The 25,953-nt window shown below is 44.3% G+C and overlaps 1 protein-coding gene across 1 annotated transcript in view; it reads right to left on the bottom strand.

Annotated features, from left to right (window-relative positions):
* The window catches only part of EIF4EBP1 (eukaryotic translation initiation factor 4E binding protein 1), a 29,991-nt gene extending 14,374 nt beyond the window's left edge, over positions 1 to 15,617 (bottom strand). The window contains exon 1 of the mRNA XM_060787289.2: positions 15,419 to 15,617. Within this exon, the coding sequence (XP_060643272.2) occupies positions 15,419 to 15,560 (142 nt within the window). The 5' untranslated portion in view covers positions 15,561 to 15,617. The remainder of the gene's footprint in view (positions 1 to 15,418) is intronic.
* Positions 15,618 to 25,953: the final 10,336 nt, after the last annotated feature.

The raw sequence follows: 25,953 nt of genomic DNA on the forward strand, positions 1-25,953 counted from the left end.
CGCTTGCAAAACATCACCAGTTTTCCTAGAAGTGTTCTCAATGTACCAGTTATTACAGGGACATTTCATAACAGGTTCACTAGAGGACTACAGCTTTGGCTTTACGTCTGCAGAAACACATGCCGAGGGACTGAACGTAACAGAACAGCTTCAGATGCAGAGCCAGCGGCTTCGGCCTTTTATCTATCGGGTTGGGACAATTCGGAAAGTACAACAGACGAGCAGTTATGTGCACCAATTCACCCAGTCCAATAAGTTTCTGATGATTTCTGATCTTTGGGCAAACATGGTAGAATTTGGGCCAGATTTTAAAACTCTGCCATGCAATAATAATAATAATAATAATAATAATAATAATATCCCAAATGTAGACTCTGCGAGGAAGCAGGTGATACAATAGATCACATCCTGAGCTGCTGCAAGATCACGCAGACAGACTACAAGCAGAGGCACAACACAGAGATGGGCCAAAACTAACAAAATGAAGTTCAACAGGGACAAATGCAAGATACTCCACTTTGGCAGGAAAAACGAAATGCAAAGATACAGAATGGGGGACAATGCCTGGCTCGAGAGCAGGACGTGTGAAAAAGATCTTGGAGTCCTCGTGGACAACAAGTTAAATATGAGCCAACAATGTGATGTGGCAGCAAAAAAAGCCAATAGGATTTTGGGCTGCATCAATAGGAGCTTAGTGTCTAGATCTAGGGAAGTCATGCTCCCCATGCTCCATTCCGCTTTGGTTAGACCACACCTGGAATATTGTGTCCTATTCTGGGCGCCATAAATGACGGGAGATATCGACAAGCTGGAATGTGTCTAGAGGAGGGCGACTAAAATGATCAAGGGTCTGGAGAACAAGCCCTATGAGGAGTGGCTTAAGGATCTGGGCATGTTTAGCCTGAAGAAGAGAAGGCTGAGAGGAGATATGATCGCTATGTATAAATATGTGAGAGGAAGCCACAGGGAGGAGGGAGCAAGCTTGTTTTCTGCTTCCCTGGAGACTAGGACGCGGAACAATGGCTTCAAACTACAAGAAAGGAGATTCCATCTGAACATGAGGAAGAACTTCCTGACTGTGAGAGCCGTTCAGCAGTGGAACTCTCTGCCCCGAAGTGTGGTGGAGGCTCCTTCTTTGGAAGCTTTTAAACAGAGGCTGGATGGCCATCTGTCAGGGGTGATTTGAATGCAAAATTCCTGCTTCTTGGCAGAATGGGGTTGGACTGGATGGCCCAGGAGGTCTCTTCCAACTCTTTGATTCTATGATTCTATGCTGAGATGATTAATTGGAACTTGTGCCACAAATACCATCTGTCTGCGACAAAGAACTGATGGTATCACAACCCGGAAAAAGTTAGAGAATGAACACGCCAAACTCCTCTAGGACTTCTGGATTCAGACAGACAGAGTTTTGGAGCATAATACTCCTGACCCCACAATCCTGTTAAAAAACAAAGTATGGATTGTTGATGTCACCATCCCAGGTGACAGCAGGATTGGAGAGAAACAACTGGAAAAGCTGACACAATATGAGGATTTAAAGATTGAACTGCAAAGACTCTGGCACAAATCAGTAAAGGTGGTCCCAGTTGTGATCGGCACACTGGGTGCAGTGCCTCAAGACCTTGGCCTGCACTTAAACACAATCGGCGCTGAAAAAATTACCATCTGCCAGTTGCAGAAGGCCACCTTACTGGGATCTGCACGCATTCTTCGCCAATACATCACACAGTCCTAGACACTTAGGAAGTGTCCGACGTGTGATCCAATTCAACATCCAGCAGAGTGTCTGCTGTCGACTCATCTTGTGGTGTTTCAAATAATAATCTTTATTTATACCCCGCCACCATCTCCCCAATGGGGACTCAGAGCGGCTTACATAGGGTGAAGTCCAGACAACATATTACAGTAAAACAACAGCAACAGCATCAAAATTACGTGTAAGCCGCCCTGAGTCCCCATTGGAGAGATGGTGGCGGGGTATAAAGATTATTATTATTATTATTATTATTATTATTATTCAGTAACAATGGCTTTGGATTCTCATAGAACAGATGATTGATTATACAGTTTTAGAGATGCAAACACCTGGCAGGGCTTTTCCATCCCCACTTCCAGTAGGAAAACATTTGTCTACTGGATTGCTACTTCTGCCAGTAAGTAGCGACTGAAGCACACCCATAAAAATTGCCTTTCTGGTTTTCAGACATTTGCAACCAAATGCCAGAAGTGGAACTTGTAGATTTTTCCATGGGTGACCAAGTGCCACAATGCACATTTCCCTGCCTTTACCATAACTTCAGCAGAAGCGATCATGCTGGCAAGATTCCCAACAGCAACCCGAGACCGTTAAAAACAAATCACATTGAGCAGTGGTTCTCAACCTTCCTAATGCCGTGACCCATTAATACAGTTCCTCATGTTGTGGTGACCCCCAACCATAACATTATTTTCGTTGCTACTTCATAACTGTAACTTTGCTACTGTTATGAATCGTAATTGTATATGCAGGATGTATTTCATTCACTAGACCAAATTTGGCACACATACCCGATATGCCCAAAATGTGAATACTGGTGGGGTTTGGGGGGGGGGGGGATAGACCTTGCCATTTGGGAGTTGTAGTTGCTGGGATTTATAGTTCGCCTACAATCAAATAGCATTCTGAATTCCACCAACAATGGAATTAAATCAAAGTTGGAATTAAATCAAACTCCCTTGACCAACAGAAAATAATCGAAGAGTTTGGTGGGCATTAAACTTGAGTTTGGGAGTTGTAGTTCACCTACACCCAGAGAGCACTGTGGACTCAAACAATGATGGATCTGGACCAAACTTGGCATGGATAATCAATAGGCACAAATGTGAACACTGGTGGAATTTGGCGGATATAGACCTTGACATTTGGGAGTTGTATTTGCTGGGATTTATAGTTCACCTACAATCAAAGAGCATTCTGAATTCCACCAACAATGGAATTAAATCAAAGTTGGCACACAGAACTCCCATGACCAACAGGAAATACTCAAAGGGTTTGGCGGGCATTAACCTTGAGTTTGGGAGTTGTAGTTCACCTACACCCAGAGAGCACTGTGGACTCAAACAATGATGGATCCAGACCGAATTTGGCATGGATAATCAATAGGCACGAATGTGAACACTGGTGGAATTTGGGGGAAATAGACCTTGACATTTGGATGTTGTACTTGCTGGGATGTATAGTTCACCTGCAATCAAAGAGCATTCCAAACCCCACCAATGATAGAATTGGGCCAAACTTCCCACAAAGAACCCCCATGACCAATAGAAAATACTTTCTCTTCTGATGGTCTTTGGCGACCTCTCTGACACCCCCTTTGCGACCCCTCTAGGGGTCCCGACTCCCAGGTTGAGAAATGCTGACATAGAGTCACCTCTGTTGCCACTCTGAAACAGTAAAAGCATCTCTGTTTGAGAAGCTGAGGCCCATTGAGGTGGGAGACTACTTTTTTCTGAAGTCACAAAGTCTACAATCTGCAAGGCCTTGGAGTGGGGAAACTCTGTTGACAATGGCTCAGTTACAGCCCCACCTTGTATGTGCCGTTGGTTGCAAAGAAAAACATGTTTCCTCTGACACATCGGGTGCCTTGTCCTCACTTCCCTACGCCGAGCTCTGTTGCAATCCGCAAACAACTTTCTGTCAAGTCAGCTCTTTGGTTTGTATCCAGAGTGGGATCATCCTCTATATTCTCTCTCGCTCTTTTGGCCTCTCCTCAACAATCAAAGGTTAGAGCTGTTGACTCCAGTGAAGGGAATGTTACTAAATCCATGTTTTTGTCCAAGTTAGCATTTGGAGTCGCAAGCAAGCTCAAGGTTACAACTCTGAATTTGGCTATCAACATACCGTACATACTCATGTATAAGTGGAGGGTGGATGTGGGGCCAAAAATTATGCATTTTGATAAGTCAAGGGTAAAACGTCCAGCAGCATTTCTGCAACACGGCACTACAAAAGGCTGCTGGAAACAGGAGAGGGGGATCGTTGCGTTTCTCAACCTGGGGGTGTGAAAGGAATCACCAAAGATCATCAGAAAACACAGTATTTTCATGGGTCATGGGAGTTCTGTGTGCCAAGATTGATTCAATTCCATTGTTGGTGGAGTTCAGAATGCTCTTTGATTGTAGGTAAACTATAAATCCCAGCAACTACAACTCCCACATCTCAAGGTGTATTTTCCCAAACTCCACAAGTGTTTACATTTGGGCATATTGAGTATCTGTACCAAGTTTGGTCCAGATCCATCATTGTTTGAGTCCCCAGTGCTCTCTGGATGTAAGTGAACTACAACTCCAAAACTCAAGGTCAATGCCCACCAAACCCTCCCAGTATTTTCATGGTCATGAAAGTTCTGTGTGCCACGTTTGGTGCAATTCCATCATTGGTGGGGTTCAGAATGCTCTTTGAGTGTAGGTTAATTATAAATCCCAGAAACTACAACTCCAAATGACAAAATCAAATCCTCCCAACCATAATTCAAATTTGGGCATATCAGGTATTTGTGCCAAATTTGGTCCAGTGAATGAAAATACACCCTGCATATTGAATATTTACATTCTGATTCACAACCATAGCAAAATTACAATACTCATAGAATGATGGATCTGGACCAAACTTGGTACAGATACTCAACGTTCCCAAATGCGACCATTGGTGGAGTTTGTGGAAAATTTGGCACACAGAACTCTCAAGACCAACAGAAAATCTGGAAGGGTTTGGTGGGCACTGACCTTGAGTTTTGCAGTTGTAGTTCACCTACATCCAGGGAGCACTGTGTCTTCAAACAACGATGGACCTGGACCAAACTTGGTACAGATACTCAATGTTCCCAAATGTGAACACTGGTGGAGTTTGGGGAAAATACCCCTTGACATTTGGGAGTTGTAGTTTCTGGGATATATAGTTCACCCACAATCAAAGAGCATTCTGAACCCCACCAATGATAGAATTGGGCCAAATTCCCACACAGAACCCCCTATGACCAGCAGAAAATACTATGTTTTCTTTAGTGACCCCTCTGACACCTCATCACTATGCCCCCAGGGGTCTCGACCCATGCGGGTGCATGGAATGACATTCTGATTATATGCATAAGATGTATAAGAAACTTAAATGGATTCCATGTTTAGACTTGAGTCCATCTCAAAATCTTGCTATGTACATATATGCAAATGCAAGAATCCCAGTGTTTCTAAAAACACAAAATACTTCACGTGTTTTCAATCTGTACTAACACAAACAGATGTGAGGAATTAGACTGATCTCCAGGTTAACATCCTCGAAAGTGTACACCGACCCGTTCCTTGAGCAACACAAGAACAGAAGCCTATTTAAAGGAACATGTTGATCATTTTGCCCTCCTTGACTCCGCTCCTGGACTTTGCGGACTGCCTAATATGGAGGAATGCAGCAGAGGAAGCTCTCCTTGGTCTGCGGACGCTCCACCAGTTGAATTTGTGTCAGGAAAATAAGATTCCTGCCAAGAGGGGAGGCGATGCGGGTAATTCTAGGTCGCTGGCGGTAAACATTAGAAAGGCTAGCAAATATTTAACCAGTGTTTGCTCTTAGATTTCAGACATTAGGAACAGGATATAAAACAGAAACAATGGTCACAAGATCAATTATTTGACTTGTTTTGGCACATGTTCATTTGCTCTAACCAAACGCCCAACTGACTGATATGTGATACCATTGAGGTCTCAGCTTTAGAAATCAAATTAATTTTCAAAACTTGGAAAATACTTTTGTTTTCTTCCAAACTTTCTTTGTTTGATGTATTGTGAAAGGCTTTCCTGGTCGGAATCACTGGGTTGTTGTAGGGTTTTTTTTTCGGGCTATATGGCCATATTCTAGAGCACTGTTTCTCAACCTGGGGGTTGCAAGAGGGTGTCCGAGGGGTCGCCGAAGACCATCAGAAAACACAGTTTTTTCTCTTGGTCACCTGAGTTACGTGTGGAAAGTTAGGTCCAATTCTAATGTTGGTGTGGTTCAGAATGCTCTTTGATTGTAGGTGAACGATAAATCCCAGCAACTACAACTCCCAAATGCCAAGGTCTATTTCCCCCAAACTCCACTAGTGTTCACATTTGGGCATATTGCGTATTTGTGCCAAATTTGGTCCTGATCCATTATTGGTTGAGTTCATAGATGTAGATGAACTACAACTCCCAAACTCAAGATCCATGCCCACCAAACCCTGCTAGTGTTTTCTGATGGTCATGGGAGTCCTGTGTGCCAAGATTGGTTCAGTTCCATCATTGGTGGAGATCAGAATGTTCTTTGATTGTAGATGAACTATAAATCCCAGCAAGTACAAGTCTCAAATGATAAAACCAATCCCTCCTCCCAACCCCACTAGTATTCAAATTTGGGTATTTGTGCCAAATTTGGTCCAGTGAATGAAAATACATCCTGCATATTGGATATTTACATTACGATTCATCACAGTAGCAAAATTACATTTATGAAGTAACAATGAAAATAATGTTATGGTTGGGGGTCACCACAACATGAGGAACTGTATCAAGGGGTCGCGGCATTAGGAGGTTGAGAAACACTGTTCTAGAGGGATTCCCTCCTGACCTTTCGCCTGCATCTATGGTAAGCATCCTCAGAGGTAGTGAGGTCTGTTGGAACTAGGAAAATGGGTTTATATATCTGTGGAGTGGCCAGGGTGGGACAAAGAACTCTTCTCTGCTGGAGCTAGGTTTTCTTTCTTTGTTTTGAATTTGTGACATGCTTTTCCAGCCCTTCATTCTTTCAGATAACATTTTTGTTGGTGATTGCTATGGGTCTCCAATGGGAGCCCCTGGTGGCACAGGGGGTTAAAGGGGGTCTTGTGTCCGAATTTGGACACAAGACACCTAGCAACCCAATCTATGTCCTTCACTAAAAAAATAAATATCGATTTTGTCATTTGGGAGATGTAGTTGCTGGGATTTATAGTTCACCTACAATCATTCTGAACTCCACCAATGATGGAATGGAACCAAACTTGGCACACATTTCTCCCATGACCAACTGAAAATACTGGAAGGGTTTGGTGGGCAGTGTCCTTTCGTTTTGGAGTTGTAGTTCACCTACATTCAGAGATCATTGTGGACTCGAACAATGATGGATCGGGATCAAACTTAGCACAAATACTCAATATGCCCAAATTTGAACACTGGTGCAGTTTGGGGAAAATAGAATCTTGACATTTGGGAGTTGTAGTTGCTGGGATTTATAGTTTACCCACAATCAAAGAGCATTCTGAACTCCACCAATGATGGAATTGAACCAAACTTGGCACACAGTTCTCACATGACCAACAGAAAATACTGGAAGCGTTTGTTGGGCAGTGTCCTTTGGTTTGGGAGTTGTAGTTCACCTACATGCAGAGATCACTGTGGACACAAACAATGATGGATGTGGACCAAGCTCTACACGAATACTCAATATGCCCAAAGTGAACACTGGTGGAGTTTTGGGAAAATAGAATCTTGACATTTTGGAGTTGTAGTTGCTGGGATTTATAGTTCACCTACAATCACAGAGCATTCTGAACCCCACCAACGATAGAAGTGGGCCAAACCTCCCACACCGAACCCCCATGTGGGCCACAGCAACGCGTGGCAGGGGACGGCTAGTAAATAATAAATAGCATTGAATTTTTGCTGTTGGCCGGTATAAATGAATAAATAAATAAATGAGAAGCTGGAGGTAACAGACGGGAGCTCACCCCTCTCCTTGGATTTGAATCGCCGACCTTTCGGTAAGCAGCCCTGTCAAAAAAAGGGGGGTTTAACCCATTGCATCACCAGGGTCTCCTTCATAGTAATTAAAGTGGTGTCAAACTGCATTAATTCTACCCTGAGTCCCAGCTTTTTACTGGCAGGATAGAACAGAACTGCGGCAGTTGAAGTGGGATCACCGCACTATAATTCCGCAATGTGAATGGGCCCAGGCTTAATTTTCATTCATCGGCCATTAGGGACGAGATAAACATTGCGAAGCCGCCTGGACGGCTGCCAAAGGATCATGCTTATTGCAAAACAAACAGGGTACGTCCCTGTATTGCAAGAGCATGGATTTCGGCGCATGCGGAACAACCCACATTGATCCTTGACCTATGCGTCTGTGTACGTGATGGAGAAGAAGGAGAACATATAGCAAGAGAAGGGATGAGAAGTCAAAATTCCAAAGCTGCATTCCCGCTTCTTAGGTTTGATATGAGAACCCTTCTCTCCAAAACAAATCTGGAAAAACTCCTCCTTAACTTGCTTACAAGAGTACCTTCCCTGAAAAACTAATGCGTACTCCTCTGAAATATTAAAGACTACGAGGGTTGAATGAAAAGTAATGCCTCCACCTTTGTGACTCCTCAACAGATGGCAGTACTGGTATGTGGCAGGTACTGGCTTGTTCAGTAGACTCTTCTTTACAGTTCGAACAGGAGCTTTTTTGTTAAGTTCCAGGGCCAGAGAAGCAGAATTCAACAGCGAGAGTACGCTCGCATTGCTGCCCTAGCAAAGGGAAAACCACGCGGCCGCGGAGAAATAGGCAGAGAAAGAGGTGCAGTCTTCGACGTCATCGGTCGTGCTGGCACAGTTTGCTCTTCCAAGACGCTAGTTTGCGGCGGCTCTAACTGCTTCACAAACAGCTATTCCTAACTCACTTCACAAGCAGCCATTCCTAACTCACTTCACAAGCAGCCATTTCTAACTCACTTCACAAGCAACCATTCCTAACTCACTTCACAAGCAGCCATTCCTAACTAACTAAATCTTCCCTATCTGCCACATGGGAACATAGAGATATACACCAAAAATCTTGCAGAGGTCAGCAAATTCATTACACAGCTGATCCCTAATCCATCTAAAACACAGACAAGTGCCTTTCACCTCAATAACAGATAAGCATCCCGAGCTCTGAGGATTACCTGGGAAGGAATCCCACTGGAGCATTGCAGCGCACCCAAATACCTGGGAGTCACTCTGGACCGTGCTCTGAACTACAAGAAGCACTGCCTGAACATCAAGCAAAAAGTGGGTGCTAGAAACAGTATCATATGAAAGCTGACTGGCACAACCTGAGGATCACAACCAGACACAGTGAAGATATCTGCCCTTGCGCTATGCTACTCTGCTGCTGAGTACGCTTGCCCAGTGTGGAACACATCTCACTACGCTAAAACAGTAGATGTGGCTCTCAATGAGACATGCAGCATTATCACGGGGTGTCTGCGCCCTACACCACTGGAGAAATTACACTGCTTAGCCGGTATTGCACCACCTGACATCCGCCGGGAAGTATATAGTGAAAGCCAATAGTGAAAGGACCAAGGCAGTGACATCTCCAGCTCATCCCTTGTTTGGGTATCAGCCAGTACGTCAACGACTTAAATCAAGAAATAGTTTTCTTAGATCTACAGAGACACTCGCTGGAACACCCCAGCAAGCGAGAGTCCAAAAGTGGCTGGCTCAAACCCAGCACCTCAATCTGTGGGTGATACCAAATGAGAGACTCCCCCCTGGGCACACAAAAGACTGGGTGACTTGGAAGGCGCTGAACTGACTGCGCTCTGGCACCACGAGATGCAGAGCCAACCTCAAGAAATGGGGCCACAAAGTGGAATCCACGACATGCGAGTGTGGAGAAGAACAAACCACTGACCACCTGCCCTGCCACATGCACAATGGAGGACCTTCTTGCAGCAACACCAGAGGCACTCCAAGTGGACAGATACTGGTCAAAAGACATTTAATCAACTGCCAAGTTTGCAAAATCTGTGTTTTGTCTGTTTGTTTTGTTCTGTTAGAAATGTAATACAATGGTATGGTTGCTGATGACACAATAAATAAATAACATTAACACCAAGGTCATTTAACCGGACCTCGCTCAGGGTCAACCTAAGTCTGAAACGACTTGAAAGCACACAACAACAATCCTATCTCATCAGCCATAACTAGGCCAATACTTCCCATTGAAATACTAATAATTTAACATTTGTTAAAATTGTTCTTTAATTTAATTACTGTATTGTTCTAAAATGTTTTTTTGCACTACACATAAGATATGTGCAGGGTGCATAGGAATTCATTTTTTTTTCAAATTATAAACCGGCCTTCCAACAGTTTGAGGGACTGTGATGTGGCTCTGTTTAAAAAGTTTGAGGACCCCTGATTTACACAAATGACCAGCCACTGCCAGAAGGGACAGAGAGTTTAATCTATGCTGATGATCGTGCCATCACCACTCAAGCAGGGAGCTTTGAGATGGTTGAACAGAAGCCCTCCAAAGCTCTAGATGCTCTTACTGCCTACTACAGAAAAACCAGCTGATCCCTAATCCATCTAAAACACAGATATGTGCTTTTCATCTCAAGAACAGACAAGCATCCCAAGCTCTGAGGATCACCTGGGAAGGAATCCCACTGGAGCATTGCAGCACACCCAAATACCTGGGAGTCACTCTGGACCATGCTCTGACCTACAAGAAGCACTGCCTGAACATCAAGCAAAAAGTGGATGCTAGAAATAATATCATACGAAAGCTGACTGGCACAACCTGGGGATCACAACCAGACATAGTGAAGGCATCTGCCCTTGCGCTATGCTACTCTGCTGCTGAGTATGCATGCCCAGTGTGGAACACATCTCACCACACTAAAACAGTAGATGTGGCTCTCAATGAGATATGCCGCATTATCATGGGGTGTCTGCGCCCTACACCACTGGAAAAATTACACTGTTTAGCCGGTGTTCGCTGGCCCTGATTGTTTCTTGTTGGGAATTCCCCTGTTTTTTGAATGCTCCTCTTTATTTAAAAAGGTAAGGTAAGGATAGTCCCCTGACATTAAGTCCAGTCAAGTCTGACTCTGGGGTGTGGTGCTCATCTCCATTTCTAAGCCGAAGAGCCAGCGTTGTCCATAGACACCTCCAAGGTCATGTGGCCGGCATGACTGCATGGAGCGCCGTTATTTACTGTCCTGATTTTAGAGGTTTTTTTTAAAATACTGGTAGCCAGATTTTGTTCATTTTCATGGTTTCCTAGTTTCCAACAGACCTCTCAACCTCTGAGGATGCTTGCCATAGATGTAGGCGAAACGTCAGGAGAGAATGCTTCCGGAACATTGCCATACAGCCCAGAAAACTCAAAGCAAGCCAGTGATTCTGACCATGAAAGCCTTGGACAACACAATATGAAGAAATCTATAGTTTTACTGCATTATAAAAACAGTTTTTCTAATTTATGATATTTTTCCTTTCTTTATTTTTGTGTCTGTTGCTTGAGAGTTCTGGTAGTTTGAGTTCTCTTTAACTGAGAGTCGACTATATACACATCGAGTATACCCAGAATACACTTAATAATATTTCATGTGGCTGATGAAATAGTTTACCGTCATGTTGTAATATGTTTGTTAATATTCAGAGTCCTGTATCTCGTTTAAGATCTCGGTTCATTATTGCATCATGCAAACACATGCAAAGAACTCGATCATCCCTCTCCAATTACAATACCATGCCTTCCAGGCTGCCTGTTGATTTACTGACTTATGGGATTTCCTGCAATACCCAGAAGTGGTTTTGCCAGTTCTCTTCTCCGAAATGTGGCCTACAGCAACTGGGATTCATTGACGTTCTCCCATCCGAGTCCTAGCCGGGGCCGACCCTGCTTAGCTTCAGAGATCAAACACGATCCGGTGCCTTTGGGAGTTTTATATGGCCTTTGCATGTATGTAGCACATTAAAAATTGGCATTTAAAAGCCCTAGTGCAGGCATAGGCAAACTTTGGCCCTCTGGGTGTTTTGGACTTCAACTCCCACAATTCCTAACAGCCTACCGGCTGTTAGGAATTGTGGGAGTTGAAGTCCAAAACACCCAGAGGGCCAAAGTTCGCCCATGCCTGCACTAGTGGGAAGAATATACAGATATTTCGGCTTGAGAAATAGGAAAGGAAATAAAGAACAACACTCAGAAAACAAGGGAATTCCAGACAAGAAACAACGAAGGCCAGCTAACACTTCCCAACAAAGGATTCCCCCAGGCAGGAAGCAGAAGCATTCCCCCCTGACGTTTCGCCTGCATCTATGGCAGGCATCCTAAGAGACTGAGAGGTCTCCTCATAGGTTGTCCTCAGAGGATGCCTGCCATAGATGTAGGCGAAACGTCAGGAGAGACTGCTTCTGAGGATGCCTGCCATAGATGTAGTCGAAACGTCAAGAGACAATGCTTCTGAGGATGCCTGCCATAGATGCAGGCGAAACGTCAGGAGAGAATGCTTCTGAGGATGCCTGCCATAGATGTATGCGAAACGTCAGGAGAGAATGCTTCTGAAGATGTCTGCCATAGATGCAGGCAAAACGTCAGGAGAGAATGCTTCTGAGGATGCCTGCCATAGATGTAGGCGAAAAGTCAGGAAAACATGCTTCTGAGGATGCCTGCCATAGATGTAGGCGAAATGTCAGGAGACAATGCTTCTGAGGATGCCTGCCATAGATGCAGGCGAAATGTCAGGAGACAATGCTTCTGAGGATGCCTGCCATAGATGCAGGCGAAATATCAGGAGAGACTGCTTCTGAGGATGCCTGCCATAGATGCAGGCGAAATGTCAGCAGAGAATGCTTCTGAGGATGCCTGCCATAGATGCAGGCGAGACGTCAGGAGAGAATGCTTCTGAGGATGCCTGCCATAGATGCAGGCGAAACGTCAGGAGAGAATGCTTCTGGAATATGGCCTTACAGCCCAGTAAACACAACAACCCAGTGATTCCAGACATGAAAGCCTTCAACAATACATCTAGCTATGGTTATTAAAGTGATGTAAAACTGCATTAATTCTACAGCGGAGATGTGGACCCCAAGGCAACCTATGAATCATTCTGTAATTAAGACGTCATTCAGCACTCTGCACGTGGTCAGAGGCACTCAGGTATGTTGCAATGGCTCTCAATCAGGTCCAACTAATCACCTCCCAACAAAGGATTCCCCCGGCAGGAAGCATCCAGGCTTTGAAGCTGCAAGGCCATTCAATGCTAACCAAACCGGTCAACTGCAACAAACAGACAAGAGTTCTTTTTCCCACCCTGGACATTCCACAGAAACCCCACTTGTCTAGCTTCCAATGGACCTCACAACTGGGTTTTTGTAGGTTTTTCGGGCTATATGGCCATGTTCTAGAAGCATTCTCTCCTGACATTTCACCCACATCTACAGTAGGCATCCTCAGAGGTAGTGATGCAGGTGAAACATCAGGAGAGAATGCTTCTAGAACTTGGCCATATAGCCCGAAAAACCTACAACAACCCAGTGAATCAAGCCATTAAAGCCTTCGACAAGACCTCACAACCTTTGAGGATGTCTGCCATAGACGTGGGCGAAACGTCAGGAGAGAATGCTGCTGGAACATGGCCATACAGCCTGAGAAAGTCACAGTGACCTAGTGATTCCGGCATTTGACAAGACATAGGACAAGTTTGCACGCAAGGCTGATAACTATCAGTCCAATGAAATAAACTGTGACGGTTTCCCATCCCTTGCTAAGTCTTATGCAATCGACAACTTTTACTCTGGAATTGCATCAGATCTTCCACTTAAATATGCTTAGGGTTGAGAAACTGCAAGTCGCTTCTGGTGTGAGAGAATTGCCCGTCTGCAAGGACGTTGCCCAGGGGATGCCCGGATGTTTTGATGTTTTACCATCTTTGTGGGAGGCTTCTCTCATGTCCCCACACGGGGAGCTGGAGCTGACAGACGGAGCTTGTCTGCGCTCTCCGCAGATTCGAACCTCTGACCTGTCAGTCTTCAGTCCTGTTGGCACAAGGATTTAACTCATTGCGCCAATAAATGAATGCTGGTGCGTCCTTCACAAACTGCAAATCCCAGGACTTCATCGCCTTGAGTAATTAAAGTGGGATGGAATTGAATTAATTCTGCAGCGTAGTTGCACCCATGGCCTGTTCTCCAGTGGGATAAATAAGCATTAACATTGCATTCCGTGCTGCGCTCCATTGGGGTGCAAGCGGTGACATTCTTTCCGCCTGTGTCCATCCCACCCATGTGCCTGCCAACTGGAAAATAACACAGCGGGCATCTGATGCAGGCTCTGGTCCATGAGCGCTGATCCAGCATTGAACCTGCCAGGCTGGGAAGGGCCCTCTCTGCAAAACACTCCCCAGGCAGGAGAGGAGAGAAACACAGAAGAACCAGGTCTGCACTCACCATGGAATGCGGTTCAAGGCTGGCTTCAAGCAACAGTGCTTGTGGGCTGAATGCTCTGAAGCACTCAGCCCACAAGTAGAAACATTAAGACACCACCCTGCACTTTGCACATGCTCAGAGGCACTCAGCTCACAAATTTTAACATTATGACACCACTCTGCACATGCTCAGAGGCACTCAGCCCACAAGCACTCTGCACATACTCAGAGGCACTCAGCTCTCAAGCATCAACATTAAGATGCCACCCAGCACTCTGCACACTCTCAGAGGCACTCAGCACCCAAGCATCAACATTAAGACATCAGCCATCACTCTGCACATGCTCAGAGGCGCTCAGCCCACAAGCATCAACATTAAGACACCACTCTGCACATGCTCAGAGGCACTCGGCCCATAAGTATCAACATTAAGACGCCACGCTGCGCTCTGCACATGCTCAGAGGCACTCAGCCCACGAGTATCAACATTAAGACAAAACTCTGCACATGCTCAGAGGCACTCAGCCCACAAGCATCAACATTAAGACACCACCCAGCACTCTGCACATGCTCAGAGGCACTGAGCCCACAAGTATTAACATTAAGACGCCACACTGCGCTCTGCACATGCTCAGAGGCACTCAGCGCACAAGTATCAACGTTAAGACACCACCCAGCACTCTACACATACTCAGCCTACGAGTATCAACATTAAGATGCCACTCTGCACATGCTCAGAGGCACTCAGCCCACAAGGATAAACATTAAAACGCCACCTTGCACTCTGCACATGCTCAGAGGCACTCAGCTCTCAAGCATCAACATTAAGATGTCTGCCAGAGCTCTGAACATGCTCAGAGGCACTCAGCACACGAGTATCAACATTAAGATGCCACTCTGCACTCTGCACACACTCAGAGGCACTCGGCACTCAAGCATCAACCTTAAGATGCTGAGTGTCAACATTAATAATGTTGACACTCAGCTCTCAAACGTCAACATTAAGACTCCACTCTGCACACACTGAGAGGCACTCAGCCCACAAGCACCAGCCAGCACTCTGCCCATGCTCAGAGACACTCAGACTGCAATTCTAAAACAGAGCTAAGTATTCCCGTGTCTTAAAGTCACATCCAAGGGCTAAGGAAGCAACTGCAGGGATGTCAACACGAGAAAGGCAGCGTCCAGGTGTCGCGGCTCACCTCCGGGCGTGGTGCCGAAGAGGGTCCCCCCGGGGGTGGTGCTGTAGTCTCCAGGGGGCAGGGTCACTCCTTCGGGCAAGTGGAGCCTCTTGGCCGGGATCAAGGCCGGCGGAGAGCGGAAATAGGTGGCTGCGGAGCTCATGGCGGACTGACTGCCTGCGTGTGTCTTCTCCGGCGGGGAAACTCCACTGGCGGGCGCGCTCTCTTCCCGGGACGCCCCCCGTCGAAGCCCCGCCCCCCGTCTGCCAGGACACGCCCCTCCGCTCTCACAGCCCCGCCTCCGTTTTAGCCCTGAATGTTTTTTTCTGGACTTCAATTCCCAGGATTCCCTTCCATTGTCCCAGTCAGCGGAGACTTCTGGGAGTTGAAGTCCCAAAGTCAAAAAGTGGCTTTGCTCTATTCCTTTGCCACCATATTAACTTCTATGGAAATGTACAGTTTTGTGGGATACTAAGGCTCCTTCTACACTAACATATAAAATCCGGATTCTCTGTTTAGAACTGGATTATATGATAGTATAGAATCATAGAATCATAGAATCAAAGAGTTGAAAGAGACCTCATTCATGGGCCATCCAGTCCAACCCCATTCTGCCAAGAAGCAGGAGTATTGCATTCAAATCACCCCTGACAGATGGCCATCCAGCCCCTGTTTAAAAGCTTCCAAAGAAGGAGCCTCTGTATAGACAGAGGCCTCTTCTGCAACGCCATATAAAATCCAGATTATCTGCTTTGAAGCGGATTATATGTAGACTCAGCCTCCTTCTACACCACCATATACAATCCAGATTATCTGCTTTGAACTGGATTATATGACAGTGTAGACAGAGCCTCTTTCTACACCGCCATACAAAATTCAGATTATCTGCTTTGAGCTGGATTATATGGAAGTGTAGACTGAGGCCCCTTTTACATCAACATATAAAATCCGGATTATCTGATTTGAACTGGATTATATGGCAGTGTAGACTGAGGTCCCTTTTACATCAACATATAAAATCCGGATTATCTGATTTGAACTGGATTATATAGCAGTACAGGCAGAGGCCTCTTCTGCAATGCCATATAAAATCCGGATTATCTGCTTTGAACTGGATTATATGACATTGTAGAATGAGCCCCCTTCTACACCGTCATACAAAATCCAGATTATCTACTTTGAGCTGGATTATATGGAAGTGTAGACTGAGGCCCCCTTTACACCAACATATAAAATCCGGATTATCTAATTTGAACTGGATTATATGGCAGTGTAGACTGAGGCCCCTTTTACGCCACCATATAAAATCCATACTATCTACTTTGAACTGGATTATATGACAATGTAGACTGAGGCCCTTTTTACACCAACATATAAAATCCGGATTATCGGATTTGAACTGGACTATATGGCAGTGTAGACTGAGGCCCTTTTTACACCAGCACATAAAATCCGTATTATCCGATTTGAACTGCATTATATGGCAGTGTAGACTGAGGCCCCTTTTACACCAACATATAAAATCCAGATTATCGGATTTGAACTGGATTAAATGACTGTGTAGACTGAGCTCCCTTCTACACTGGCATGCAAAATCCAGATTATCTGATTTGAACTGGGTTATATGACAGTGTAGAGTGGGCCTCCTTCTACGCCGTCATATAAAATCCAGATTATCTGCTTTGAACTGGATTATATGACAGTATACACTGAGCCCCCTTCTACACCGCCATATAAAATCCAGATTATCTGCTTTGAACTGGATTATATGACAGTATACACTGAGCCCCCTTCTACACCGCCATATAAAATCCAGATTATCTGCTTTGAACTGGATTATATGACAGTGTAGACTCATATAATCCAGTTCAAAGCAGATAATGTGGATTGTCTGCTTTGATAGTCTGGATTATATGGCAGTGTAGAAAGGACCTAAAAGAGCTGTCAGAATGGAAGACCCATCTCTTCTGGCAGAAGAGTCAATTTATCATGAGTTTTGATTTACCCTCTACTACTATTATATGTCAATTCTGTATCTGTGTTTTGTGCAAGTGTTTTATATTTTTGTGTTTTTATCTGTGTAATTCATTGTATACTTATTTTATGTTCATGTTTTTGACTTTGTTGTACCCTGCCTCGAACTATAATAAGGGGTGGGTAATAAATAAAAGGTATTTTTACTATTTGACACACAACAAGATTGGCACATGGCAAACAAGATCACTATGTTGGCTTTTGTATTGGATCACATTTTGGACACTTTCCAAGTGTCTAGGACTATGTGATGTAGCGGCCAATAATGCATACAGATCAGAGAAAGGTGGCCTTCTGCAGCTGGCAGATGGTAATTTTGTCAGAACCGATTGTGTTTAAGTGCAGGCCAAGGTCTTTAGGCACTGCACCCAGTGTGCCGATCACCACTGGGACCACCTTGACTGGTTTGTGCCAGAGTCTTTGCAGTTCTATCTTTAAATCCTCATATCGTGTCAGCTTTTCCAGTTGTTTCTCTGCAATCCTGCTTTCGCCTGAGATTGCAACATCTATGATCTATACTTTGTTTTTTTCCATGAACGTGAGGTCAGGAGTGTTGAGCTCCAAAACTATGTCTGTCTGAATTCAGAAGTCTCAGAGTAACTTGACGTGTTCATTTTCCATAACTTTTTGCGGCTGTGATCCCACCAGACCTTTGTGGCAGGCAGATGGTGTTTGTGGCACAAGTTCCAATGAATCATCTGAACAAAGGTGTTGTACCTCTGTGTGACGGTGTGAGTGGCACCACCTATATGTAGAACTGTAAGTTGCAGGATTTGAACTGTTGTATCAAGCCCGATTTTGCCTTTTTACCCTGTAAATGTATAGTTGGATTGTGTTGTTGTAGGTTTTTATGGGCTATATGGCTATGGTCTAGAGCAGTGGTTCACAACCTTCCTAATGTTGCGATCCCTTATTACAGTTCCTCATGTTGTGGTGACCCCCAACCATCAAATTATTTTCGTTGCTACTTCATAATTGTAATTTTGCTATTGTTATGAATCGTAATGTAAATATCTGATCTCCAGGATGTATTTTCATTCACTGGACTAAACTTGGCACAAATACCCGATACGCCCAAATTAGACTACTGGCGGGGTTGGAGGGGTTGATTTTGTCATTTGGGAGTTGTAGTTGCAGGGATTTATAGTTAACCTACAATCAAATAGCATTCTGAACTCCACCAATGATGGAATTGAACCAAACTTGGCACACAGAACTCCCATGACCAACGGAAAATACTGGAAGGATTTGGTGGGCATTGACCTTGAGTTTTGGATTTGTAGTTCACTTGCATCCAGAGAGCACTGTGGACTCAAACAATGATGGATCTGGACCTAACTTTGCATGAATATTCAATATGCCCAAATGTAAACACTAGTGGAGTTTGGGGGAAAATAGACCTTGACATATGGGATTTATTGTTCATCTACAATCAAAGTGCATTCTGGACCCCACCAACAATAGAATTAGTCCAAACTTCTCACACAGAACTCCCATGACCAACAGAAAATACTGTTTTCTGATGGTCTTTGGTGACCCCTCTGACACCCCCTTGCGACCACCCTGGGGGTCCTGACCCCTAGGTTGAGAAACACTGGTCTAGAGGCATTATCTCCTGATGTTTCACCTGCATCTATGGCAAGCATCCTCAGAGGTAGTGAGGTCTGTTGGAACTAGGAAAACTGGGCGGATCTTCATCTTTATTCTCATGGCTACCCAGAGGAAAAGTGTTCTTGCCATACATTAAGGGAAAACACAACCTATAAACTATCTACAGACCCACCAAGAAAATCCAACAACTGCTTCGTTCAGCAAAGTACAAGAGGGATCCCCTCACCTCTGCAGGAGTCTACCGTGTACCATGCAGCTGTGGACAAGTCTACATAGGGACCACCAAATGCAGTGTTGCCCAAACACGAATCAAGGAACATGAAAGGCACTGCAGACTACTTCAACCAGAGAAATCAGCCATAGCAGAGCACCTGAGGAACCAACCTGGACACAGCGTATTATTTGAGAACACAGAAATGCTGGACCACTCTCACAACCACCATATCAGACCACACAGAGAAGCCATTGAAATACACAAGCATGTGAACAATTTCAACAGAAAGGAGGAGACCATGAAAATGAACAAAATCTGGCTACCAGTATTAAAAAAACTCAAAAATTACAACAGCACAACAACAGAGAGGGAAACTAACAAGGACATCTAATCACCTCTCAACAAAAGTTTGCTCTAGGCAATGTCAGGCCATTATATGCTAATCAAGGTGGTCAGTTGAAACATTCACACCTAGCTCCAGCAGACAAGAGTCCTTTGTCTCACCCTGGTCATTCCACAGATATATAGTTCCAACAGACCTCACTACCTCTGAGGATGCTTACCATAGATGCAGGCGAAACGTCAGGAGAGAATGCCTCTAGACCATGGTCATATAGCCCGAAAAAACATACAACAACCCAGTTATTCTGGCCATGAAAGCCTTCTACAATATATAGTTGGATTGATTGGTTATTTATAGCTGTCAATCAACGTTGTTTGCACCAGTTGAATTGCTCCTCCTGCTCAATTGTTCGATCCCACCTCTTCCTAGAGAGCGGGACAGTGTTTCCTTTTCCATTCCACCACCAAACTTTCTATCAGATGGACGTGAGAGAGAGACTTGGCTCTGAAGCCCTTGATTAAGTTACCTCTCAGCACCAATTCTGAGGTTCTTACCCTTCAGACTTATGCTTTATGTTCAGATCAACCTGGACGACATTGAGAAGTCTCGAGTGCCTTCAAACAAGTTCTTTGGCACCAGAGGAAGGCTTTGTGCCTTCAAAATATAGGCCATTGGAATTGGAGTTGTGATTATTCCGATATTCACAGCCATTGAGAAAGAGGGACCCGGAAAAGCTTCTCAGCTGCAAAAGTCCTTGGACCCAAGAAAACCAGAGACTGTAATGTATATTTTCCTTTACCCCTTTGAAACTTCCAGCTTGTTGCCTTAAAGGGATAACTCTTTGTGAACAATTAAACTCATTTTGAGTTATGTACAGTGTTTTGGTCCTTGGGAGTTCCAGTTTTCCTAAAGGAGGGCAAGAAGCAATCCCCTGGGGGAAAGATGTCACGTCCATGCCTCTTTCACTAAGAGTTATAGCCCAAGGCGCGACGGCACACTCTGCTTGTAGTCTGTCTGCGCAATCTTCTTGCAGCAGCTGAGGATGGGATCCCTTGTTTCACCTGCTTCCTTGCAGAGTCTACACTTGGGATCTGTCGTCGACTTTTCAATTCTGGCTTTGATGGCCTTGGCTGGAATGGCTTGTTCTTGGGCTGCCAGAATCAGGCCCCCCTTTGTCTCCTTTTTCAGAGTTCCATTTGTGAGACACAGCCATGTTTTTTCTTTGTCAATTTGGCTCTCAATTTTTCCCAGAAACTGTCCATTGAGAGCCTTCTTTGGCCAGTTTTCTCTCCTGCACTGCATTGTGTTTTTACAGTATTCCCTCTTTGTCTTTTGCACTTGAAGCAGTTTACTACTCTTGACTTCGCTCAATGTTGGTTCTTGACTACCTTTCACATAATCTGCCAGCGCATGTTTCTCTTCTTCTACCGTTTGTTTCACTTGCAGAAGCCCTCTGTCTCCTGATTTTCTTGGCAGGTCAAGTCTGTTGACATCACTAAGCAGGTGTCATGAGGAGTGGATTGTCATCAGTTTTCTTATTGTATTGTCGAAGGCTTTCATGGCCGGAATATCTGGGTTGTTGTAGGTTTTTTCAGGCTATATGGCCATGTTCTAGAGGAATTTTCTCCTGACGTTTCGCCTGCATCTATGGCAAGCATCCTCAGAGGTAGTGAGGTCTGTTGGAACTAGGAAAAGGGGTTATATATCTGTGGAATGACCAGGGTGGGACAAAGGACTTTTGTCTGCTGGAGCTAGGTGTGAATATTTCAACTGACCACCTTGATTAGCATTTAATGGCTTGGAAGTGCCTGGGGGAATCTTTTGTTGAGAGGTGATTTGATGTGCCTGATTGTTTACTCTCTGTTGTTTTGCTGTTGTAATTTTTGAGGGTTTTTTTAATATTGGTAGCTAGATTTTGTTCATTTTCATGGTTTCTTCCTTTCTGTTGAAATTGTCCACATGCTTGTGGATTTCAATGGCTTCTCTGTGTAGTCTGACATGGTAGTTGTGAGAGTAGTCCAGCATTAAACCCATTTTCCTACTTCCAACAGACCTCACTACCTCTGAGGATGCTTGCCATAGATGCAGGTGAAACGTCAGGAGAAAATGCCTCTAGAGACCATGGCCATATAGCCCGAAAAAACCTACAACAACCCAGTTTTCTTTTTTTCTGCCCAGATCATCCAGCTCTGCTTGCATCCGGTTCACAATTCAAGCAGTGTAGTTGATGATGGGTATTATTATTATTGGGTTGTTGTGAGTTTTCTGGGTTATATGGCCATGTTCCAGAAGCATTGTCTCCTGATGTTTCACCTGCATCTCTGGCAGGCATCTTCAGAGGATGTGAGGTCACACAGGCAAAATGTCAGGAGAGAATGCTTCTGGAATATGGCCATTCAGCCCACAAAACTCACATCACCCAGTGATTCCAGCCATGAAAGCCTTCAACAATAAATTATTATTATTATCATCGTTATTAAGTAGTTTCTTTCTGGCTGATTGCTGATGACTTTCCCATCCTCTTGGTGGTCCAGCGTTCTCCATCGTGCCCTAAGAAAACAAGTTGGCTTCATGGTGGGCTTCTCTGGGTGCCTTTCATAACTACTTGGGAAACCCATGCGGTGTGAGATTTTGCAGCTTCTCTTTCCTCTTGCCTCCTCTTTTCCTCCTCACGAAATGCAGGAGGGCCTTCTTTGTGTGTGACCTTGCATTTGTGTGAACCATTCACCTGTTGGGCTTAGATGAGGAGGCAAGGAAAAATCACAGTCTGCCTTATGGCTCTTTCCAAAGATCAAAATAGAGAAAATATTCTTTAGGTTGACCAACAGGTTAGGTGGCAGCGTGACTTCCAAAAATGTTTGCACTCTACCCTTGCTCCCCTTTCCAAGTCAAAAATTATAGTGATAGGGTATTTGTCCTTCTTTTCCTTTCTTGGTTGTGTTTCTCTGTTCTTTGATCTAAGATGCAGAAAAAACAAGTTAAGTCAACAAAGCTTCACTTTGTGTTGTTGAAGGCTTTCATGGCCGGAATCACTGAGTTGCTGTGAGTTTTTCGGGCTGTATGGCCAAGTTCCAAAAGCATTCTTTCCTGATATTTCACCCACATCTATGGCAGGCATCCTCAAAGGTTGTGAAGTCTGTTGGAAACTAGGCAAATGAGGTTTATATATCTGTGGAACAGTGTCCAGGGTATTTATTTATTTATCATGTCAGGGGCAACCAGACGATTGTATTACATTTCTAACAGAGCAAAAACAAACAAACAGACACAAAACAAAATTTGCAAGCTTGGTAGTTGATTAAATGTCCTTTGATCAGTATCTGGCCACTTGGAGTGCCTCTGGTGTTGCCGCAAGAAGGTCCTCCATTGTGCATGTGGCAGGGCTCAGGCTGCGTTGCAGCAGGTGGTCAGTGGTTTGCTCTTCTGCACACTCCAGGGTGGGAGAAAGAACTCTTGTCGGCTTGAGGCAAGTGAGAGAATGCTTCTGGAACATAGCCATACAGTCTGGAAAGCTCACAGCATAGAACCATAGAATCAAAGAGTTGGACGAGACCTCATGGGCCATCCAGTCCAACCCCCTGCCAAGAAGCAGGAATATTGCATTTAAATCACCCCTGACAGATGGCCATCCAGCCTCTGTTTAAAAGCTTCCAAAGAAAGAGCCTCCACCACACTCCGGGGCAGAGAGTTCCACTGCTGAATGGCTCTCGCAATCAGGAAGTTCTTCCCCATGATGGAATCTCCTTTCTTATAGTTTGAAGCCATTGTTTCGTGTCCTAGTCTCCAGGGAAGCAGAAAACAAGCTTGCTCCCTCCTCCCTGTGGCTTCCTCACACATATTTATACATGGCTATCGTATCTCCTCTCAGCCTTCTCTTCTTCAGGGTAAACTTGCCCAGCTCCTTAAGCCACTCCTCACAGGGCTTGTTCTCCAGACCCTTGATCATTTTAGTCGCCCTCCTCTGGACACATTCCAGCTTGTCAATATCTCTCTTGAATTGTGGTGCCCAGAATTGGACACAATATTCCAGGTGTGGTCTAACCAAAGCAGAATAGAGGGGTAGCATGACTTCCATAGATCTAGACACTATGCTCCTATTGATGCAGGCCAAAATCCCATTGGCTTTTTTTGCCGCCACATCACATTGTTGGCTCATGTTTAACTTGTTGTCCACGAGGACTCCAAGGTCTTTTTCCACATGTACTGCTCTCGAGACAGGCATTGTCCCCCATTCTGTATCTTTGCATTTCGTTTTTTCCGCCTAAGTGGAGTATCTTGCATTTGTCCCCGTTGAACTTCATTTTGTTAGTTTTCGCCATTCATCTCTCTAATCCGTCAAGATTGTTTTGAATCCTGCTCCTCTGGCTATCCTTCCCAATTTGGTGTCGTCTGCAAACTTGATGATCATGCCTTCTAGCCCTTCATCTAAGTCATTAATAAAGATGTTGAACAGGACCGGGCCCAGGACGGAACCCTGCCGATGGCACTCCTTTCGTCACTTCTTTCCAAGATGAAGAGGAAGCATTAGTGAGCACTCTCTGGGTTCGTCCATTTAACCAATTTCTAAACTAAATTTCTAAATTTCTAAACTAAAAACCTGGATGTTTGAGCAAGTCTTCAATTGACCTTCGTCGTGATGTTTTATCTGACCATGGATTAGCAATCAAGACAACGAATTGGATGACGATTTTAACTATGAGATGTCCCGATCTGTATTGGTGGCCCAATACTACGTATGTTTTTTGTATGTATTCTTAATTTTAATTTTTATATGCTTAAGTGAATCGTATTTTTTAACATTGTATATTTTAACATGTTGTAAACCGCAATGAGTCGCCGCACAGGCTGAGATATTGGCGGTATACAAGCATACCAAATAAATAAATAAATAAATAAATTTCAGATCCACCTCACCGTAGTTTTGCCTAGCCCACATTGGACTAGTTTGTTTGCCAGAAGGTAATGAGGGACCTTGTTGAAAGCGTTACTGAAATCCAGGTACGCTACATCCACGGTATTCCCCGCATCTACCCAGCTTGTAGCATCTACCCAGCAACTCTAAGCTTCACTTGTTTCCCATCTTATTTTCTACTAGCCATCCCCTGCCGCACGTTGCTGTGGCCTAGTCTGTTTATATGTGTTTTGTGAGTGTATATATGTGTATATATATTTGTGTATATGTGTATATATATGTGGGTGTGTATTTATGTGATTTTGCGAATGCGTTGTAATGTAATTTTTGTTTTTTGGCTTTTAAAGTCTCTTCTTCTGTGCTTTTCAGTGTTTTATGAGTGACGGTCACTCGTTGACCTGAGAGGTGTCTTGTGTCCAAATTTGGTGTCAATTTGCCCAGTGGTTTTTGAGTTATGTCAATCTCACAAATGAACATTACATTTTTACTTATACAGATGTGTTGGACTAGTAGAGGAGCAAGGTTGTTTGAAATGTTGGTAATATAGAAGAGACACACATTCTTAGATTTACTTAAAAGCATGGATACTGCTAAGCTTTGCCCAACATTTACAATATAAGCCACAAGCCAGAGGGTCTAAAATATATTCATGACTGAGGGTGCATATTAATTAATAAACTAGTTGAAGTGATGCCAAACTGCATTAATTTTAATGTAGACAAATCTTCAGGATCACTATAACTCAGTAAATTCAATTATAGTAAAAATACAAGATACACTTATCATTGCTGTGTATGTGGTTGTATCTCTTAATACAGTGGTTCTCAACCTTCCTAATGCTGCGACCCCTTAATACAGTTCCCCATGTTGTGGTGACCCCCCACCCATAAAATTGTTTCCGTTGCTACTTCGTAACTGGAATTTTGCTACTGTTGTGAATTGTCATGTAAATATCTGATATGCAGGATGGATTTTCATTCACTGGACCAAATTTGGCCCAAATACCCAATACGCCCACATTTGAATACTAGTGGGGTTGTGGGGGGGATTGAATCGGTCATTTGGGAATTGTAGTTGCTGGAATGTATACTTAGCCTACAATCAAAGAGCATTCTGAACTCCACCAATGATAGAATTGACCCAACTTGGCACACAGAACTCCCATGACCAACAGAAAACCCTGGAAGGGTTGGGTGGGCATTGACCTTGAGTTTTGGAGTTGTAGTTCACCTACATCCAGAGAGCATTGTGGACTCAAACAATGATGGATCTGGACAAAACTTGGTACGAATACTCAATATGCCCAAATGTGAACACTGGTGGAGTTTGGGGAAAATTGACCTTGGCATTTGGGAGTTGTAGTTGCTGGGATTTATAGTTCACCTGCAATCAAAGAGCATTCTGAACCCCAACAATGATAGAATTGGGTCAAACTTCCCATG

This window comes from Anolis sagrei, chromosome 7 (assembly GCF_037176765.1).
Source record: "Anolis sagrei isolate rAnoSag1 chromosome 7, rAnoSag1.mat, whole genome shotgun sequence".
NCBI classification, from domain to species: domain Eukaryota; kingdom Metazoa; phylum Chordata; class Lepidosauria; order Squamata; family Dactyloidae; genus Anolis; species Anolis sagrei.